General features: G+C 36.5%; 1 protein-coding gene across 1 annotated transcript in view; it reads right to left on the reverse strand.

Annotated features, from left to right (window-relative positions):
- Window positions 1-11,240: 11,240 nt before the first annotated feature.
- Window positions 11,241-19,410, reverse strand: part of N4BP2 (NEDD4 binding protein 2) — a 53,701-nt gene continuing 45,531 nt past the window's right edge. The window contains 2 exon segments of the mRNA XM_021701572.2: window positions 11,241-14,694; window positions 15,951-16,074. Of these exon segments, the coding sequence (XP_021557247.1) occupies window positions 14,649-14,694; window positions 15,951-16,074 (170 nt within the window). The 3' untranslated portion in view covers window positions 11,241-14,648.

The following is a 19,410-nucleotide window of genomic DNA, read 5'->3' on the forward strand; positions in this document are numbered from 1 at the left end:
CTTTTCTCTTAATAGAGATAGACATTATTCCACTGTCTGACGCCAGTCTGATTCTTTTCCCTTTGTAAATTATTTCTTCTTTCTTTCTAGAAACTTACAAGGTTTTTCTCTTCAACCTTGGGATTCAGGAATGCTGTCAGAATATGTTTAAAGTGTGTGCCTTTTCTCATCAACTCTGCCTAAGACTTAGGGCACTTTCAACTGCAAATACAAGTTTTCATTCAGGTCAGGAAAATTTGCATCTATTACATTTGGTTTTACCCTTGTAATTCACTCTGGAACTCCTATTACCCACACATTAGCTCTCTGGATTTGTCTTCTTTCTTCCAGCAGTTAAAGTATCCATTTAAGAATTTGAAAAGGTATATTAATGCTTTTCCTGATAATACTAGATCATCACCAACATCAGCTAAATTATCTGACTATAACATTTGGTACTACACTGTTGCCTAAAGTGAAATATAATAATATGCATCTCATTTGCATACTAGATAACTCACTCTATCAAGGTTGGCTTTTTTCACTATATTTTAAAATATGCATCTATTAATTTAATTATGTCTATTTTTAAAAAATATTTTTAAAGCAATATACACACAGTCTTTTTAAAACTCTGTTCAGATAATGGAAGTAAAATCTCCCTCTCCTACCTCTGACTCCCCAGGCCCACCCCTAAGGTAACTTGCTTTTCACAGTTTCTTACAAAACCTTTCAGAAATTCTTCACATATAACAGGGACAAAAATTATTACTATAGAAGGATCCATAGCTTCTTTCCATCCTCCTACCTACTAACAAAACATTTTGACATTTGCACCCTCATCCCTTCCCACCTCCTACATCCCTACTTCCCACTGCCTTCTCATGCAGATGGGACAAAGAGGAGTGGGGGACTTATAAATAAAGAAGCGAAGAAGTTGAGGTAGGAGATTTATATCCAAAAAGCCCAGGCCTACTCACTACAGGGAGAAAAAAAAATGGAAATGGAAAGACAGGTAGAGGGGTGATAGATGAGGACTAGTACTGGCAGAGATAACAGGGAGGATTTTGGCAAAAGTGGGGAGACAGAGGCTTTGGGGTGTGTATTGGATATGAGAGAGTGAGAGACATAAAGACTATGTGGATATGCAGACTTAGAGGTGTTCATGCAAGTTATGTTTTATATAACTTGTATTGTGAAAAATACAAGTGTTTCAGGTAAGTTTTTCTGAGGAATGCAAACAAAGATTAGAATTACTTTCACTATCTTGTAAGCCCAAGACCATCTGAGGTTGTCATTTGAGGCCCAAGATCTATTCTGCTCATTTTATGTGTGGGTTTGCGTTCATGTATGTATGTGTATATGTATGTCTGTGTGTGTTTAGAAAAAGATGTATAATATATAAGTAGATTTATCTACGTGTATCTTTTTAAAATTTTCATTATGATTTCTTAAGTAAGCTCTACACCCAACGTGGGCCTTGAACTCACAACTTCGAGATCAAGAGTCACATGCTCCACTGACTGAGCCAGCCAGGCACCCCTACATATATCCTTTCTTAAAAAACACTAAAGTGTAAATACACTTTTGCACCTTGCCTCTTTTCCCCTTAAATATATAGACTGATTGATTTCTATCCTGCCTATTTCCTAAAAAGATTTGAGTTAGTTTACAATAACATCATAGGCAAATTTTTAACATGACTCCAAGGACAAGAACCAAAAAGTAAAAGGGCCAAGGGAGAAACTACATTCAGAAATTCTAGCTAATAGTGTCATTTCATGAATGTAATAACAAATTACTAAGGTACTTTAAAAATAGATTCCTAAGTAACCAAATGCCAAACATTATTTTTGAAGGGAAGAAATTAATTTTACCTAAGGAAAAACTGAACAATGAAAAGAAAAACTTAGCCCAGAGCTTAACAAGACAGTGAGAGCTTCTTACTATGCAGCTCCATCCACATCAGAATCTTAGCAAAGAGAATCAGGAGAATGCCATCAATTCTCAGTTGTTTATACAAGCAGAGAAACCAAGATAAACCAAACTAGTGGGTAATTTTTTAAGTATATTTTATTGGTTTTTATACATCCAGATGGATAAATGATCAGCAAAGAAGTGTGCAAACAAAACAACGAAGTCCTATTGTAAACAACTGTTTCAGAAAGACCTGGGAAATTGTTCATTTCCCACAATCCTCTCAGCTCCTCCCGATGACCCCATCCATCTCACCCCTCCAGTATGTGCAAAACAGTAGATTAAAGCAGAATAATCCTTATAAATCTTTCCTCAAAGTGGAGCTGTGTTGAGTCAGATCCTATCAGTGTGAAGGATGGGGACCATACAAATAAAGAAAACATGTTTTCATCCATCCATACTTTGGGCAGATGGCTTTCAATCTTCCCCTCCACTTCATTGCCTGTCACCTTCCTGTACAATATGTACCTAAAATGGATGATCCAGAAGTTTGATATCACTTCTGTGACCTTCTCCACTCTGATACCATCATCTCTATGCTCAGCCACAAATCAAACTATGTTGGGAACAAATACCACAGTCCTAATATCTTGAACTCTGATATTCTCTCCCTTCCTACAACCTCCTTCTACCTTCCCTCTCCTCGACACTTCTTGAACCTGTTCTTTACCTCCATAACACCTTCACTGCTCAACTCCATTTCCCCACTCTACCAGCCCCCTCTAGATTCTGCTTGACAACCACTAACCTTTTTTAACCCAACTGATGTCTGTTTCTCTTCCTTTCTACAAATTGGGAGAAAAATCACTTAATTGATACAATACGCAAGTACCAGGTGTTGAGGATATACAGTTCTCAATCCAAAACCTGGTTCTATTCTATTTAAAGTTGGGCAAGCAACATAATCTCCTTGAACATCTGTTTCCTTACCCAAAAAATGGGGTATTATCCATTAGGATACTTGCAGCCGTAACAGAAAATCCAGGCAAAAGGAGCTTATTGTCTCCCGTAATAAAGTGGCTAAAAATCAGTTCCAGGGTTAATTCAGTGGCTCTGTGATGTCATCAAGAACAAAGATTCTTTCCTCTTTATGCTCCACCATCCTCAGCACATTGACTTGGGCCTTAGGCGTATCTCTTCATGTTACTACATTGGTGACTGCAATACCAGGCATCACATACAGACACGAAGTCTTGCAGAAGAAGAGTGCACTTCCTCCCATGTGTCTCTATTAGTGAAGGAAACCTTTCCTAGAATCTTCCTAGAATTCTCCTTAGGTCCCTTTGGCTTGGTCAAATATCTACCCTTTATTTTATTTTATTTTATTTTATTTTATTTTATTTTATTTTGTTTGTTTGACAGAGAGAGACACAGCAAAAGAGGGAACACAAGCAGGGGGAGTGGGAGAGGGAGAAGCAGGCTTCCTGCCGAGCAGGGAGCCCGATGCGGGGCTCGATCCCAGGACACTGGGATCATGACCTGAGCCAAAGGCAGACGCTTAATGACTGGGTCACCCAGGCGCCCCAAATACCCACTCTTTAGCCAGTCACCGGCAAAAGGAAATGGGATTACCATGATTGCCTTTTCAACCAATCTTAATTCACTTTCTGGGGCCAGAGAGTGGTCAAGCTTTCCTAAGCACATTACCACCAGATACCTAAACAAAAAAGGCTGTGATAATAAGAATATCTGTTGTGTAGGCCAACAACCTCTGCCATTTGGGCAATAATAGCTGCTCCACAAGATGGCTATAAGATTATACTGGAAACATTTGCAAAGTACCTAGGGATGCCTGGCACATGGTAGACAGGATGGTTTTTAAAGATGTCCACAAATTCTTTAACATTCTTTCCTTCAAAAAGTAAAGCTAATTCCCCTACCCTTGAATGTGGACTGTACCTAGTGGCTGGGTTCTAACAAATAGAATTTGGGAAAAATAATGGTGTGCAATTTCCAACACTAGGTCCTAAAAGGCATTGCAGCTTCTGTTTTGCTCTCCTGGATTGTCCACTCTGGAGAAAGCTGCCATGTTGTAAGGACATTCAAGCAGCCTATGAAGAAGCCCACATAGGGAGAAATTAAAGATTACCACCAACAACCAGCATCAATTTATAAGCCCTGTGAATGAGCCATCACCATGGAAGTGAATTTCTCAGCCTCAGTCAAGCCTTCAATGGACAGATGCACCAAGCCACATCTTGGTTGCAACCTCATGGAAGACTCCAACCCAAAATGATCCCAGCTAGGCCACTGCAAGAGTTCTGGGAAACTGAGAAATATTTTTATTGTTTTAAATCACTAAGTTTTAAAATGATTTTTTTACACAGCAATAGATAACAAATACAGATTTTGGTACCAAATGGGGGTTCTGCTATAACAAAAACTTTAAAATGCAAGAGTAGCTTTGTAACTTGTCAGTGGACAGAAGCTGGAAGAACTTTGATGAGAGAATTAGTGAAGACTTAAAGGGTCTTGAAGAGACTGCCAGTGAGGGCGGCGGGAAGGTTCATGGGTTTACTATGACAGACCAGGTAAAAATGTATCTTGCTTTTCTCCTCCATAAATTTTAAGTCTCACCATTGCTGAGAGGTAATATGCATCATGGAAAGGTACAAAGGCTTTGGAGCCTGATTGCCTTGATTTGAATCGGTTCCATCATCTCTTATCTATGTAATATTAGGCAAGTTGCTTAACCTCTTTATGCCTCAATTTCCCTCAATGGATTTTTATGAGGATTAAATAAGTTGCTCCATGTAAACTAACTAACTAAATAAATAAATAATGCAGGGTTTCTTTCTGTGTCCCATGGCAGAATTGATTATGGTTGAGGACCTGCAAACCAGAATTGGGATAGAAGCCAAGGAACATTACCTTGAGTAGCCAAAAGAAGAATAAAGTCCTTGTGATGGGCTATCCCACTAGGGTAGCATTTCTTAAGGTGTGGCCCCACCTGCATTAGAATCACTAGGGTATTTATTTAAAATTTGGGGCCCTACCTTCTGAGATTGATTCAGGAAGTCTAAAGGAGGGCAGAAATCTGGATTTTAACTGAACTTTTTGTGGATGATTCTTGTGTCCACTAAAGTTTGAAAACCATTGTCCTGGGGAAAGGGAGTCCAGGTAAATAGCCCAAAGATTAATCTCTTTGAACCTTACTGTTTTACCTTAAAAATGAAGGCAAAATTGTCCATTCTTCCCCACAATTTGTCCATTTTTGTTTTAATATACAAATAAAGTACATTAAATAATAATGTGCATTATTTGCCACTGAGTGAAATTAATGCTCCTCAAAGATCTGCTACGTTTATCCTGGACTCGTGGCAGCCCCTGGCATGTATCTACATACCCCAGTTGACATAACAAGCTTTTGTGATAACTGTATCAACCCATTTCTAGTGTCTGATTTGACAAGGACCATCATCAGTATTGTAAATATGGACATTTGATAATTCATCCTCTGCTCCGCTTTCTTCTAATGAGCCTTTTTGTACGATAGAGACTGAGAAGTTTAAAACTACATTTCCTAGACCCCTCTGGCAGGTAAAAATCTGGATATGCAATAGTGTCCACCAATTAAGATATACTCTTATGAAATGTGAGAGGCAGAAGTAAGTTGAAGGCCCTCCATCTACTGGATGTCTCATTCTGATAAAACGTCAAGTTATGGAGAGGTCAGGGTTTTCAGCAACAGATTTCTGGTGTCTGGTCACCAGCTCTGGGTACACTGAGAGCAGGCATGGCAATGGTGCCATGGTGGCCTTTTAATTAAGGCAGAGGTGGCAGGAGGTTAATTCTGCAGTGTTCTGGAAATCATTCCCTGAGCCCAGTCTAGAATTTACTTCTTGAGCTCTTCTACCGACTTTTAAAAAACTTATTAGTTTTGAATATATTCAGAAGTAGACCATAGACTAATAAAACCCCAGCTTCAACATTTACCAACTTAGGCCATTCTTATTTATTTTATAAGCACCCCCCACCCACCCACTTCATCATAGTTTCAAGTAAATCCCAGACATCGTATCATTTTATGTATTTCAGCATATATCTCTTTTTCAAAAAGTAAAGACTCTATAAAAAAATATAGTCACTGAGATAATAGAACATATTGGTCTCTTGCCTCCAGTTCCTGGCACAGAGCTCCTGAAACCCTTGTAGTAATTTCCTAAGTGATAAAAACACTAGGAGCATCTCTCACTCTGATATTTGTCTTTGACCCCATCCCTGCCTGACACAGGGCTCCTAAAACCCGTTTCTAAGTGATAAGAGCACTAAGGAGCATCTATTGAGGTGACTCTGGTGTGGGCTCCTGGTTAGAGGCTTGTCACCAGAAAGACAAAGCCATGATCAGAAACTTGGAATTTTCAGTCCCAGCCCTCATCCTGAGACAGGAAAAGGGCTGGAAATGGGAGTTAATAATTGATCATGCCTATGTGAGGAAACCTCCATAAAATTCCAATACTATGGGGTTTGGAGAGCTTCCAGATGGATGAACACATCCAAATAGGAAGGGTGACACACCCCAACTCCATGGGGACAGAAGCCCCTGCATTCGGGACCCTCCCAGACCTCATCCGGTCTGGGTGTTCATCTGTGAACATCTCTTCATCTGGCTGTTCATCTGTGCCCTTTATCCTATCCTTTAATAATCTGGTATACATAAGGAAGTGTTGCCCTGAGTTCTGTGAGCCACTCTAGCAGATTTATCAAACCATGAGGAGTGGGTTGTGGGAACCCCCAGTTTATAGCCAAGTTGGACAGAAGTTGTGGGTAACCTGGGGACCTACTACTTGCAAGTGGACAGTCTTGTGGGACTGAACCCTTAACTTGTGGATGTTATCTCCAGGTAGACAGTGTAAGAACGGAGTTGAATTGTAGACACCCAACTTAATTCAAAAGAATTGCTTGGTGTCGGAAAAAAACTCCACACATTTGGTGACCAGAGGAAGGTGTTTTGTGTGAGCAGTAAAGAGACACAGAAAAGAAACACACAGGGGGAAGGACTGGGTTTTTTCCTACACAAGACAGAAAGAGATAGGAGGGGGAAAAACTGTTATTTTTCCTAATAGGACTGCAATATCATCATCCCTAAAATAAATAAATAAATAGATCTTTAATATAATTAAGTGTCCAGTCAATGTTCCCATTGCCAATCGTCTTGTTATTGTCATTTTTAAAAACTTAATAGTTTTTTGCTGAACAAATAAAGTCCACAAATTGCAACTGGCTGATATGTCTTTTCCATCCTAATGTATAGGCTCCCTATCCATCTGTGTTTTTTTTCCCCCCTTTGTAATTTACTTGAAGAAACTGTGCTGTTAGAGCATCCCACAGTCTGTATTTTGGTGGTTACATCCCATGGTGTTGACGTATTCCTCTGTCCTCTGTTAATTCATATAATTGGTTGTTAGATCTACAGGCTTGATCAGACTTAGGTTCAATTTGGTTTTGTTTCCCCTGATTTTTGAGTCCCCAATTCTATATATCAGACATCTTTCTGGGATAGTAGAAGCTACCCAAAAAACCAAAAACCAAAAAACAAAAAGCATAATATTGTGCACTCAATCAGATGGACAACTACAAGGCATATCTCCTTTCCCTGCTTTTGCTGTATTGCATGCACTTCACAGATACTGCAGTTTTACAATGAAGATCTGTGGCAACCCTGCATCAAGCAAGTCTGTTGCTGCCACTTTTCCAAGAGCACTTGCTTATTTTTATCTCTTTGTCGTATTTTGGTAATTCTCACAATATTTCAGGCTTTTTCATTATTATTATATTTGTTATGGCGATCTGTGATCAGTATCTTTATGTTACTACTGTAATTGTTTTGAGGGGCCACAAACCATGTTCATATAAGATGGCAAACTTAACTGGTAAATGTTATATGTGTTCTGACTGTCCCCATTGGCTGCACCCCCATCTCTCTCCCTCTCCTTGGGCCTCCCTATTCCCTGAGACACAGTAATACTGCAATTAAGCCAGCTAATAACCCTACAATTGCCTTTACGTGTTCAAGTGAAAGAGTCACACGTCACTCACTTTAAATCAAAAACTAAAAATGATTAAGCTTAGTGAGGAAAACTTGTCGAAAGCCAAGACAGGCCAAAAGCAAGACTTCTTGCGTCAGTTAGCCAAGTTGTAAATGCAAAGGGAAAGTTCTTGAAAAGAAATTAAAAGTGCTCCTTCAGTGAACACATGAATAAGAGAGCGAAACAGCCTTATTGCAGATATGGAGGAAGTTTGGGTGGTCTGGATAGAAGATCAAACCAGCCACATAATTCCCTTAAGCCAAAGCCCAATCCAGAGCAAGATCCTAACTCTCTTCAGTTCTATGAAGGCTGAGAGAGGTGAGGAAGCTGCAGAAGGAAAGTCTGAAGCTAGCAGAGGGCAGTTCACGAGGTTTAGGGAAAGCAGCTGCCTCTATAACATCAAAGGGCAAGTAAAGCAGCAGGTGCTGACGTAGAAGCTGCAGCAAGTTACCCAGAGGACCTAGTTAAGAACATGAACAAACGTGGCTACACTAAACAGAGTTTTGATGTAGACGAAACTGCCTTCTAACAGCTAATGCAGCTGGTGTCTTTAAGTTGAGCCTTTCATTTACCATTCCAAAAACCTAGGGCCCTTAACAATTACGCTAAGTCTACTCTCCCTATGCTCTATAAATAGAACAACAAAGCCTGGATGACAACACATCTGTTATAACATGGTTTACTGAGTATTTTAAGCCCACAGTTGAGACCTACTGCTCAGAAAAAAAGATTCCTTTCAAAATAGGACTACTCATCAACAATGCACCTGGTCACCCAAGAGCTCTGATGGAGATGTATGAGATTATTGTTGTTTTCATGCCTGCTAACACAACACCCATTCTGCAGCCCATGGATCAAGGAGTCATTTTGACTTTCAAGTCTTATTACTTTAAGAAATGTATTTCATAAGGCTATAGCTGCCATAGATAGTAATTCCTCTGATGGACCTGAAAGCCTTCTGGGAAGGATTCACCATTCTCAATGCCATTAAGAACATTTCTGATTCATGGGAAGAGGTCAAAATACAAACATTAACAGGAGTTTGGGAGACACTGATTCCAACCCACAAGGATGACATGGAGGGATTCAAGACCTCAGTGGAAAAACTAACTGTAGGTGTAGTGCAAACAGCAAGAGAGCTAGAATGAGAAGTGGAGCCTGCAGATGTGACTGAACTGCTGTAATCTCATTACACTTTAACAGATGAGAAGTTGCTTCTTATGGATGAGCAAAGAAAGTGGTTTCTTGAGATGGAATCTACTCCTGGTGAAGAAGCTGTGAAGATTGTTGAAATGACAACAAAGGATTTAGACTATCAAAAAAACTTTGTTGATAAAGTAGTGGCAGGGTTCGAGAGGACTGACTCCAATTCTGGAAGGTCAGCTGTGGGTAAAACGCTATCCAACACCATCACATGCTACAAATAAATCATCAGAAAAGGAAGAGTCAATCAATGCAGCAAACTTTGTTTTAAGAAATTGTTACAATTACCTCAAACCTTCAGGAACCACCACCCTAATCAGCCATGTTGGTTAGTGATATCATTTGAATATTTAAGTTAAAATAAATAGAACTGTGATTTCCTTTTTTTTTTTTTTTTTTTTTTAAGATTTTATTTATTTATTTGACAGAGACAGAGATAGCAAGAGCAGGCACACAAGTAGCGGGAGTGGGAGAGGGAGAGCAGGCTTCCCGCCGAGGAGGGAACCCGATGTGGGACTCGATCCCAGGACCCTGGGATCATGACCTGAGCCGAAGGCAGACGCTTAACGACTGAGCCACCCAGGCGCCCTGTGATTTCCTTTTTATTATTCCTAGCACAGGGTAATCGTCAACAAAGATATGTTGAAGGAATGCATCAAGAACTGTTTTTCACATTATTTGCATCCAATGATCAAAAATGATGTGGCAGAAACTGCTATGAATTCCCCTACACATTCTCTTTCCTCTAAGAGAATGCCCAAATTTTAGCTGAACATATAGTAGACTGAAATAAAGACAATTTCCCAGCCTCTCTTGCAGCTAGACGTGACCACATGATTAAGTTCCTGCCAATAAGATGTAAGTGGAAGTGTTGCATGGCAACTTCCAAAAAGCTTCTACAAAAGATTGCTGGCACTTGCCCATTGCTCCCTTCTTTGTCCTTCTGCCAACAGAATGCAGATGTGATTATTAGAGCTCTAGCTACCCACCCTGGTTTAGGAATTGAGGACCACACCTTGGGTATGATAAAAGTGGTGAACTAAAATAAAAGGACCCTAGATCTCCAAAAACTTCATGGAAAAAAAGCACATCCATTGGTCCTGCAGTGTCTATCTCTGGAATTTTATATGAAGAGAGAAATAAACTTTTATCTTTGTTACTGGAAAAACCCCACGATACCAGCTTCCTTTGTATAAAGGAGGAAGACAGATTTATTAAGTGGCAGTTTTTCAAAGATATATACTGTGGAGCCACATCTCTCTTAGTTGGGGATAATAGGATATTATTTCTTTTCAAGTAATTATTTTTATTCTTATGAAAAATATAATTGCTCTATAGTAGGAGTTAGAGAACCCAGGTTCAAGTCTTACCTCTGCCCTTAATGAGCAAATGAGTCAACTTCTCTAAGGCTTTATAAGACACTATGTAATAAGATTCTCTTGAGCCTTAAAATATAACATATATGGAAGTGTTTCATACTATAAATAACTATACACAGATAGTTGATGAGAATTATAAGATACCTGTGGATAAAAACTCTGTCTCAGATTGTTTCTCCAGTAACAAGTGCTCAATAAGTATTTGTTGAATAGATATTTTGAAATCCTTGCTAAATGAGTGAATTGTTCTGCTTTAGAATGAATAAAGTTCAAAGGTCTTTAATATTAATTAAAGTATTACTTGAGTTTCTTAGAGCCACAATTCTTAATTTTGCCATCAGTCAAAAGATACAAAGGTGTGAAAAAATAAACCTAGCTAATCCATTTATCTAGTTCAAAACTGGACCCAATTTGCTATAGCAAAATAAGAATACAAGTTGTGGTACAGAAATAAAATCTTTATGACCCTTTTCTTTCCCTTGAAATTACAAAGTTACATATAAAGACATATTTTAATATTTAAACCACTAACCCTACCACATCAAATGAAGGATTTCCTCACACTGGACTGTGGCTAAAGTATTTTATTAAATTAAGTATGTTATTTGCAAATGGTTTCATAAGAAATTTTAAAAGCAAAGTTATAAAACATTTTCAATAAAAAAGTACAGAGTTAACAGCAAAATTACATTTTCTTTATAGTACAAATAAAAACATTTCATTTCTGATATACTGTCTGAAAATCTTATATTCTCCAACTGATAGCTGCAATATTATATTTTAATGAGAAGTTTCATGGTTAATTCAATCTTTTGTTAATAACAGGTTCATCATTTGGACCATGAAAGTCAACTGCTCAACTTTAAGGAAAATAATAAAATTTGTCATTATATAATGTTAAGTTACAAAAGGCTCTTCAGGATATACATGTATTCCAGCCTTGTTTCTCTACTAAATTCTGTAGAGGCATTAAGTAATATGTAAACTTCAATTACATTTTAAAAATAAGCACCATTAACATACATTCTACATAAATTTACCTTTTAAATGACACTTTTTTTGTCCACACAAACATTTAAATCTGTTTTCTTTACCATGTAAATAAAAATAAGCAATATTTAATAACCACTACACAGAAAATTACCAAACTTCACCTCATTGCACAATGGAAAAGCACTTAGAAAAAGCACTTGGAAAAAACAGCACATGTTATTTTTGTGTCTTTTTTATACATTTTGTCATTTTCTTAAATTGAGAGCAGTTAAAACATTGTCAGAGCAATTTCCTGAGTTTATTGTTATTCACATTTCTTAAATCATATTAATTTACACATAGAAATATTTTATTTCATTAACAACTATAGTTTTATAATAAACTTTGAGAAGTTTCCAATTTCCAGCTCAGAAATAACCAATCTTGCTATTATATATGTCCTTTTTTCTAAGCACACAAAACACTTGAATTTAAAAAGAGAAAGACCAAAATAAGGACTGGAAACCATCCAAGAGAACTGTTTACTTTTCTTCTCAAAATGTGTTATAATATACAAAACACTTTAAATTATAAGTCAGAATTTCTACTGTATAGTATGTCCTATATTTAAAGGCCATAGAATTGCAAATAGTATGGAAACACAAATAAGTTGATGAAACTTGAAAATAATATAGAGATATATGAACAGCCAATAAATCTAAGACAACATGCTTCCAACTCTCAGTGTTGAAGTAAGGAAGTGGATGAATTGAAAATACTGTTAGTGAGCCTCCTCAGGCCAACCCACTTCCCCTGTGGTTTCCACATTAGTTCTCTTTTTTTCTCCTGGTAGATACAGGTGAGAGACTACTGAAAAGATCTAATTGTTACTAAAACCTTCGAAACTACAGAAGTGTTGTACTTTTAGAGGATCAATGCACTTGCAAAGAGCCATTCTAATGAGTCATGTATTAGCACAAATATACCAGTACCTGAAAACTTCGATAATCCCCACACTGTCTTTACTTTTGATGCACAGGATTTGGAAAGGAGCAAGAAAAGAATTTGATAATCCCCGAACCTTTGGCATACAGGATTTAGAAATGGGCAAAACAAGAAAGAAGCAACTATAAGATTTTCTTTCATAATTCTGTGTTGTTTAAACTATGTTAGACAGTGGGGTGGGAGGCAGTTTAAAATTAAACAACTTCATAAAAACACAAGATGCTCAAAATTTGCCTATACTTATAAATGATGATTAAGAAAAACATCCTAGATTTACCAAAATAAAGCCTAAAATTAAGGTTGGTACAGCAGAAAACATAGCTTCTTTCATTTGGTTTCTGCCCACAAAATACCTCACCCCTTTTTCTTTTTGATTGCTCCCATGTTAATCATAATTATAGTAACACTGAAATAAATCTAGCTGAAGTGCACAAAAGCGACACTTTTTTAAACAGGGTGAGGAAACATAAGAACATGGAAAGCGAGTATGCAGCTGCACACACTCTAACTCCAGGTTTTAGCATTGTTATTCACATTTCTTAAATCATATTAATTTACACATAGAAATATTTTATTTCATTAACAACTATAGTTTTATAATAAGTTCTCCAAATGAATTGCTTTATTTTTAATGTATACAACTCTTCTAGACATTACAAAAAACATGCTAAATTGTTGGCATTTTTTTCTTTTATTAACAAATTATTATCAAATGTAAGAATAATATTTCAATACCACTCACTAACCATTTCTAAATAATAAACATTTTTATTTTTGTGGAAATAAATTTAATGATACAGCTCTTTTAAAAGCATGCTTTCATGATATATAAAAACGTGTTTTTGAGTTTTAGTTTCATTAAAATGTCTGTTCTTTTGGGAAATCATTCTGTAATTCAGGATTCTTTCAGTAACAGCTCAACCCTGTAATTCTTGATCCAAATGATTTTTAATCTTATCAAAAAGCAACACAACCATTTTGTTAAATTACGTATGTTGGAAATATTCTCCATATCCAAAGTTAAATTTATTTAAGCCATTGTTTCATGTTGGAAAATTATACTTTACCACATTAAACTTGTGTAAATGAAATTATAATTGACACACAGGACTTTTTAGCTCACACACAAAAAAAGAAGTCAATGAAAGTTTCTCTTCAGAAAGTTGGCTCATTTTAAAAACAAAGGTAAAAAACTTCTAAATTGTAAAGATTCCTTTTAAGATTATATCAAAAATGTTTTCTATTTGCTTTAAATTAATAGAGAACTTCAACCTACTGCAGTTTAGAAATCATATGCTTCAAATATAAAATATAGCTCTTTAGTACCGTCTTAAATACCATTTACACAGATAGCTCTAGAAGCAGTTCTATAAGACACCAATACTTGGTAGATTATCTAACCATTTCTTCTCTAAAAACTTTTCTGCCTACGGAAGGTATAAAACTGTAATATAATCTCAGGCTCCAACTTTCCTCCTAGAAAATGCACACACACAGAACAAAAGGTAAGAGATCAATATCATATACAAAACAGAAGAAAGTGCAAATGGCATGTCTTCCTCCCTGTAGGATATGGCAAAATGAAACATTTTTTTTGTATTTAGTTTTGAAATCAAAAAGTATTCAAGTGTTTTTGTTAGATTTCCTTTCTTTCATTACTACTACTACTACTACTTCTTCTTCTTCTTCTTCTCCTTTTAATACAAGGCTTTCATGGGCATGAACCAGGTCTCAAAGCACTTTAAAATATCTCTCAATGATGCCTTTAGGATTTTACTAAATGTTAAACAACAATTAATACAAAGGTAACATTTCTGAGAAAGAATCAGAGCATTTCAAACTTTAAAACTGCAGCTGACACTTTTCTTAGACATTTTATAATCAATAAAAATTCTCTTTAATATTTTTAACAGACAACATATTTGGCATTTGATTCAGTAAAAAATTAAACTTCTCTCGAATTCTGAAAAACATCATCATAATGTTTTTATTATAAGTGGACATTTCTAATAAACACGTTTACAGTAAAATTGACTAAATTTACCGCAAATAAAAGTAATTTTAACCTACAAACCTTCACACTTCTAAGTCAAGGATGTTTATTTTACTTTAGCATGACTTTCAAGCACCCTGGTTTAATTTCAGAGAACCTACAGAAATGAGAAAAGAGTTATTTTAGGTAAAAATTTCAAACTGGTTAAGGAATATATCATACATGTAATCAATTCCAAGTGTCTATGCTAAATATAATATTTACTATCAAAGTATTCTCCTTTATTAAGTCAATCATCCAGGACCAATATCTATGCTTATGCACCTTTTAATCCATTGTAAAAATAAATAACCCTAAGGCTAGGGGTTACTTCTAACTTAGTAGTTATTTAAGATTTTTCAAAACTCTCAAGCTGGAATTTGACCTTCATGAAGAAGACCATGCTGTATGAAGGATAAGATGATGTCTGCATTACATTATTTCTATGCATTAAGTGAGTACTAAAAAGAAATCTCTAACATAATCGTAAGTCTGATTCATCAGGCCATGAAATGCTTCCAAGTCCCTCGGTGTAAAATTTAAAAAACACTAGTCTCTACAATAGACCATTAATCCCAACACGATAATGTTCTAGTCCAACTACTCCTTTTTTAACAGAAACTCTAAAATGTCATCTGTTTTCATGCTCAGAATTAATGCTACCATTTTCTATAATGTGGCCAAACAACATTTTATTACATGGCATAAACAAAATACGCTGCACTAACTAAAACTAGAAGTAGGGGGAGGTTGGTACCTAATGATAAACATCCTCAGGGAATCTATCCATCAACAGATCTTTATTCTTGGACTTTTCTTGTCATTTCCTGTTATTGAATAATAATCACTTAATGAAAAAAGACATTTCGTGTTTGTCAATTACGATCATTAACAGCACTTGACTTATGAAGATGCATAAATTCATATTGACTGGATGCTTCTGTTGCAGTTTAAAAAATCCAAATTATAATCATATTTTAGCAGAAACACCCAATTCCTTCCAAAATCCACATATGAATAATTATATTTAATTATTAACTTTAAACTATGAAATATACAATCTAATAATCTTGGATAATTCATTGTCAAAGAAACACAATTATACTTACTTTCTGTTAGATTTTAAATTTACGATAGAAATAGTTTTGTCAGGTGATTCCTTCAACAAGAAACATATCTGTCTTTCATTTCTGGTTTTCTGAACATCCTAAATCCAGCAGGGAATGTTATATCATAATTTAGGCATGAATTTGTGGCTAATATCAGATGGTTAAATTTAGTTAACTACTTTAATAACTCATCTGAGCATGTTACTGGTGTTAACTATCTGTATATGGGCAATCGCCATTATCAGTAACAGAACTCTATACTCACCTGAAGCTGTGGCTTGTGAGGTATTTCATGACGGCTGGTTTGATGCGAGCAACTCCTCCCTGGCTGTGGTTTCCTCTCCCCGTAATCACGGAGAGAGAGGACTTACCACCATTCTGCTTAAATTCTGTTACGACAGGAATTGCAACAGTCAAAATTTATTTATCTTACATTCCTCAATAGAAAACAAACCTCAACTACTCAAACACATATGAAATTACTTTCATGGGGACTTAGAGATTTATAAATTCAAAAAGCCCCCAAACTGAGGTTTTGAAAACTATGTTTCATTTATACTGTTTAAGTATGGAAGTCTCCAAGAAGCTCATCCACCTAAACACAAGTGCAACTTCTTCCCCTGTGGGGAAGAAGATTTCTGTGTGCTACCAGAATTTCTCTCTAAAATAATAATAATGACAACAGTGATATTGATGATCTCTAACAATGATTGCATACCTGGAGTCAGGCATTGCTTTAAGCAACTTAATTTATTAACCAAGAGTCTTCACAATGACCCTTTTAATTAAATATTCTGAAGCCAGCCAGCTTTGGTCTGATTAGCAGCTCTGCCACCAAATGGCTGTATGGTAAGACCATGGACAAGTTACTTAGCCTATCTGTGCCTGTTTCCTTATGAGTAAAATGGGATACAGTCTTACTGTTAAAGATAATTGTTAAGAAACTCTCCCACGGCACCTGGCTGGCTGAGTCAGAAGAGCATGAGACTCTTGATCTCAGGGTTGTGAGTTCGAGCCCTGTGCTGGGTACAGAGATCACTAAAAAAATAAATAAAACTTAAAAAAAAAAAAAAAAAAAAGAATAAGAAACTCTTCCAAAGAGATGATTTTTAAATATTAAATGAGCCTAGGCCTCTTATAAAAATACAGCTCCTGCTCTGGATATGACCATGTGAAAATTAAGTGTATAAACCAAAAAGTCAATAATAGCTGCAATAAAATAACAAAAACAGTGTTAAGTAAGAGTTGATATAATGAATTTAGTAAATATTTGTTCCTCAGTCATAAACAGCACAAATTTGACCTTTAGCATAAAATACTTATACACATAAATATTCCATATTCTGCTCATTAAGTTGCCCTGAGACTCCAGCAGATCCACAGTTTTTCAAGCCTCCTATCTCCAAGGCAATATTTAGCCTAGAATTTTAAGAGGGTATGTTGCTCCTGCATTTCTAATTCCTTCTTTGCTTAAAATCTCCATTTCTTTTTTTTTTTTTTTAAGACTTTATTTATTTATCTGAGAGAGAGAGTAGGAGCAGGGCAGGGAGGGAGGGACAGAGGGAGATGGAAAGGAGGAGCAGATTCCCCGCTGAGCAGGGAGCCCAACACAAGGCTCCATCCCAGGACCCTGGGATCATGACCTGAGCCAAAAGCAGACGCTTAACCGACTGAGCCACCCAGGCACCCCAAGATCTCCATTTCTACTCTAGTCCATACCCATTACTTCAAGCAATAGTTTGTTCAAAATTCAACTCTTCCTGGGTGCTGGCTATACAGGGTATTCACTTTGTAAAAAGTTTTTATGCTATACAATTATTACTTGTACACTGTTCTTTATGGATGTGATATTATAAAGTTTACTTTTAAAAAACCTCAAATCTCTTAACTATCCATAATTCACTCTCATCACTCCTTCACTGCTGCTCCCCTTATCAGTGAGGGCAGTCATTTATACCACCTCATTTTAAATTCACTGCTCTGAAAATGTTCCACAGTTGAATTGCATGCCTCAGATAAAAGCAGGCGTTCAAAGGACGTTTGCTGAATGAATTAATGTGTATGTTTAAATGTTCCCAAATTTCAGACTATTCCTAACATTTATCACCTTAAAAAAAAACTATTCATTTTTAAGCCTAGCTCAGATTTCTTACCATTTCATTTGTAAATATTTCAGTGTCTATTTCAAAAAGGACTCCTAAAAAACAACCACAATATCACCATCATATCTCAAAAATAGTTTCTTAATATCATGTTTCTAAAAATGGCTAAAAGTTTCCCCTGAAAAAATGTTTTTACAGTGGTTTGCTTAAATCACGGTTGAAACAGGTTCACACATTGCATTTGGTTGATATATTTCTGAAGTAACTTTTAATCTACATGTTCTCCCTCCTCCTGGGACTTTCTTTACGATTTACTGAAAAACTTGGATCATTTATCTGAGATTTTCAGTCTGAATATTGTTGACTGTATCCCCATGGTACCATTTAACCTGTTCCTCTGTTCCCTGTAAATCCCTACAGAGTAGTAAAAACTTCATAGGTGCTGGTGATGCATATTTCAATCAGAAGGCACATAAGGGTCAGATATCTTTTTCGTTGTTCACTCCCAAGTTTGACAATCATCTTTTATAACTAAAAGCAGTGGAGGGCAGAGCCACAGATTGTCCCCTAGATGTATTTCTAGTCAACATACTACCATCTGGTGGTGACTGACAGCAACTACAGGCTACCACAGGTGGCAACTTGCACAAGGATGGGCCTGGCTTCAGAAAGGGTTTGTATCTTGGGTCTGACCAAGTATCACCTTACACAAGTTATTTAACTCTTTTTTCTTGTAATCTTTTTTTATTGAGATACAATTAATATAACATAAAGTTCATGATTTTAAAATGTACAATTCTGTCACTTTTAGTATAGTACAATATTCTGCAACCATAAACACTAATTCCAGAACATTCCATCATCTCAGAAAGAAATTCTGTACCTGTTAGCAGTCACTCCCCAATCCATACTTTCTAGCCCCAGCAACCACTAATGTACTTTCTGTTTCTATTGGTTTGTCTATTCTGAACATTTCATATGAATGGTAATCATATAAAAAGGGGCCCTGGTGTACCTGGCTTCTTTCACAAAGCAGGTTTATAAGGCTCATCCATATTGCAGCATGCATCACTACTTGATTTCTTTTTGTGGCTGAATAATACTCCAGTGTACGGATACACCAAATTTTGTCTTTTCATCACTTGATGGACATTTGGTTGTTTCTACTTTTTGGCTATTATGAACATTCATGCACAAGTTTGTGTGTGGATGAATTGTGTTTTCAATTCTCTTGTGTACATTAACTAGGAGCAGAACTGCTGGGTCATACGGTAACTCTATGTTTAACTTTTTGAGGAATGCCAACCTCTTCCACCATGGCCGCACCATTTAACATTCCCACTGGCAACATAAAGTGTTCAGGGATGCCTGGGTGGTTCAGTTGGTTAAACGTCTGCCTTCGGCTCAGGTCACGATTCCAGGGGCCTGGGATCGAGTCCCACATCGGGCTCCTTGCTCAGCAGGGAGCCTGTTTGTCCCTCTACCTGCTGTTCCCCCCTGCCTGTGCTCTCTCTCAACAAATAAATAAATAAAATCTTAAAAAAGTAATAAATAAAGGGTTCAATTCTCCACATCCTTACCAACACTTACTATTTTCCATTTTACTAAACTTTTTAAATCATC

Source organism: Neomonachus schauinslandi, chromosome 2 (genome assembly GCF_002201575.2).
Source record: "Neomonachus schauinslandi chromosome 2, ASM220157v2, whole genome shotgun sequence".
NCBI lineage: Eukaryota > Metazoa > Chordata > Mammalia > Carnivora > Phocidae > Neomonachus > Neomonachus schauinslandi.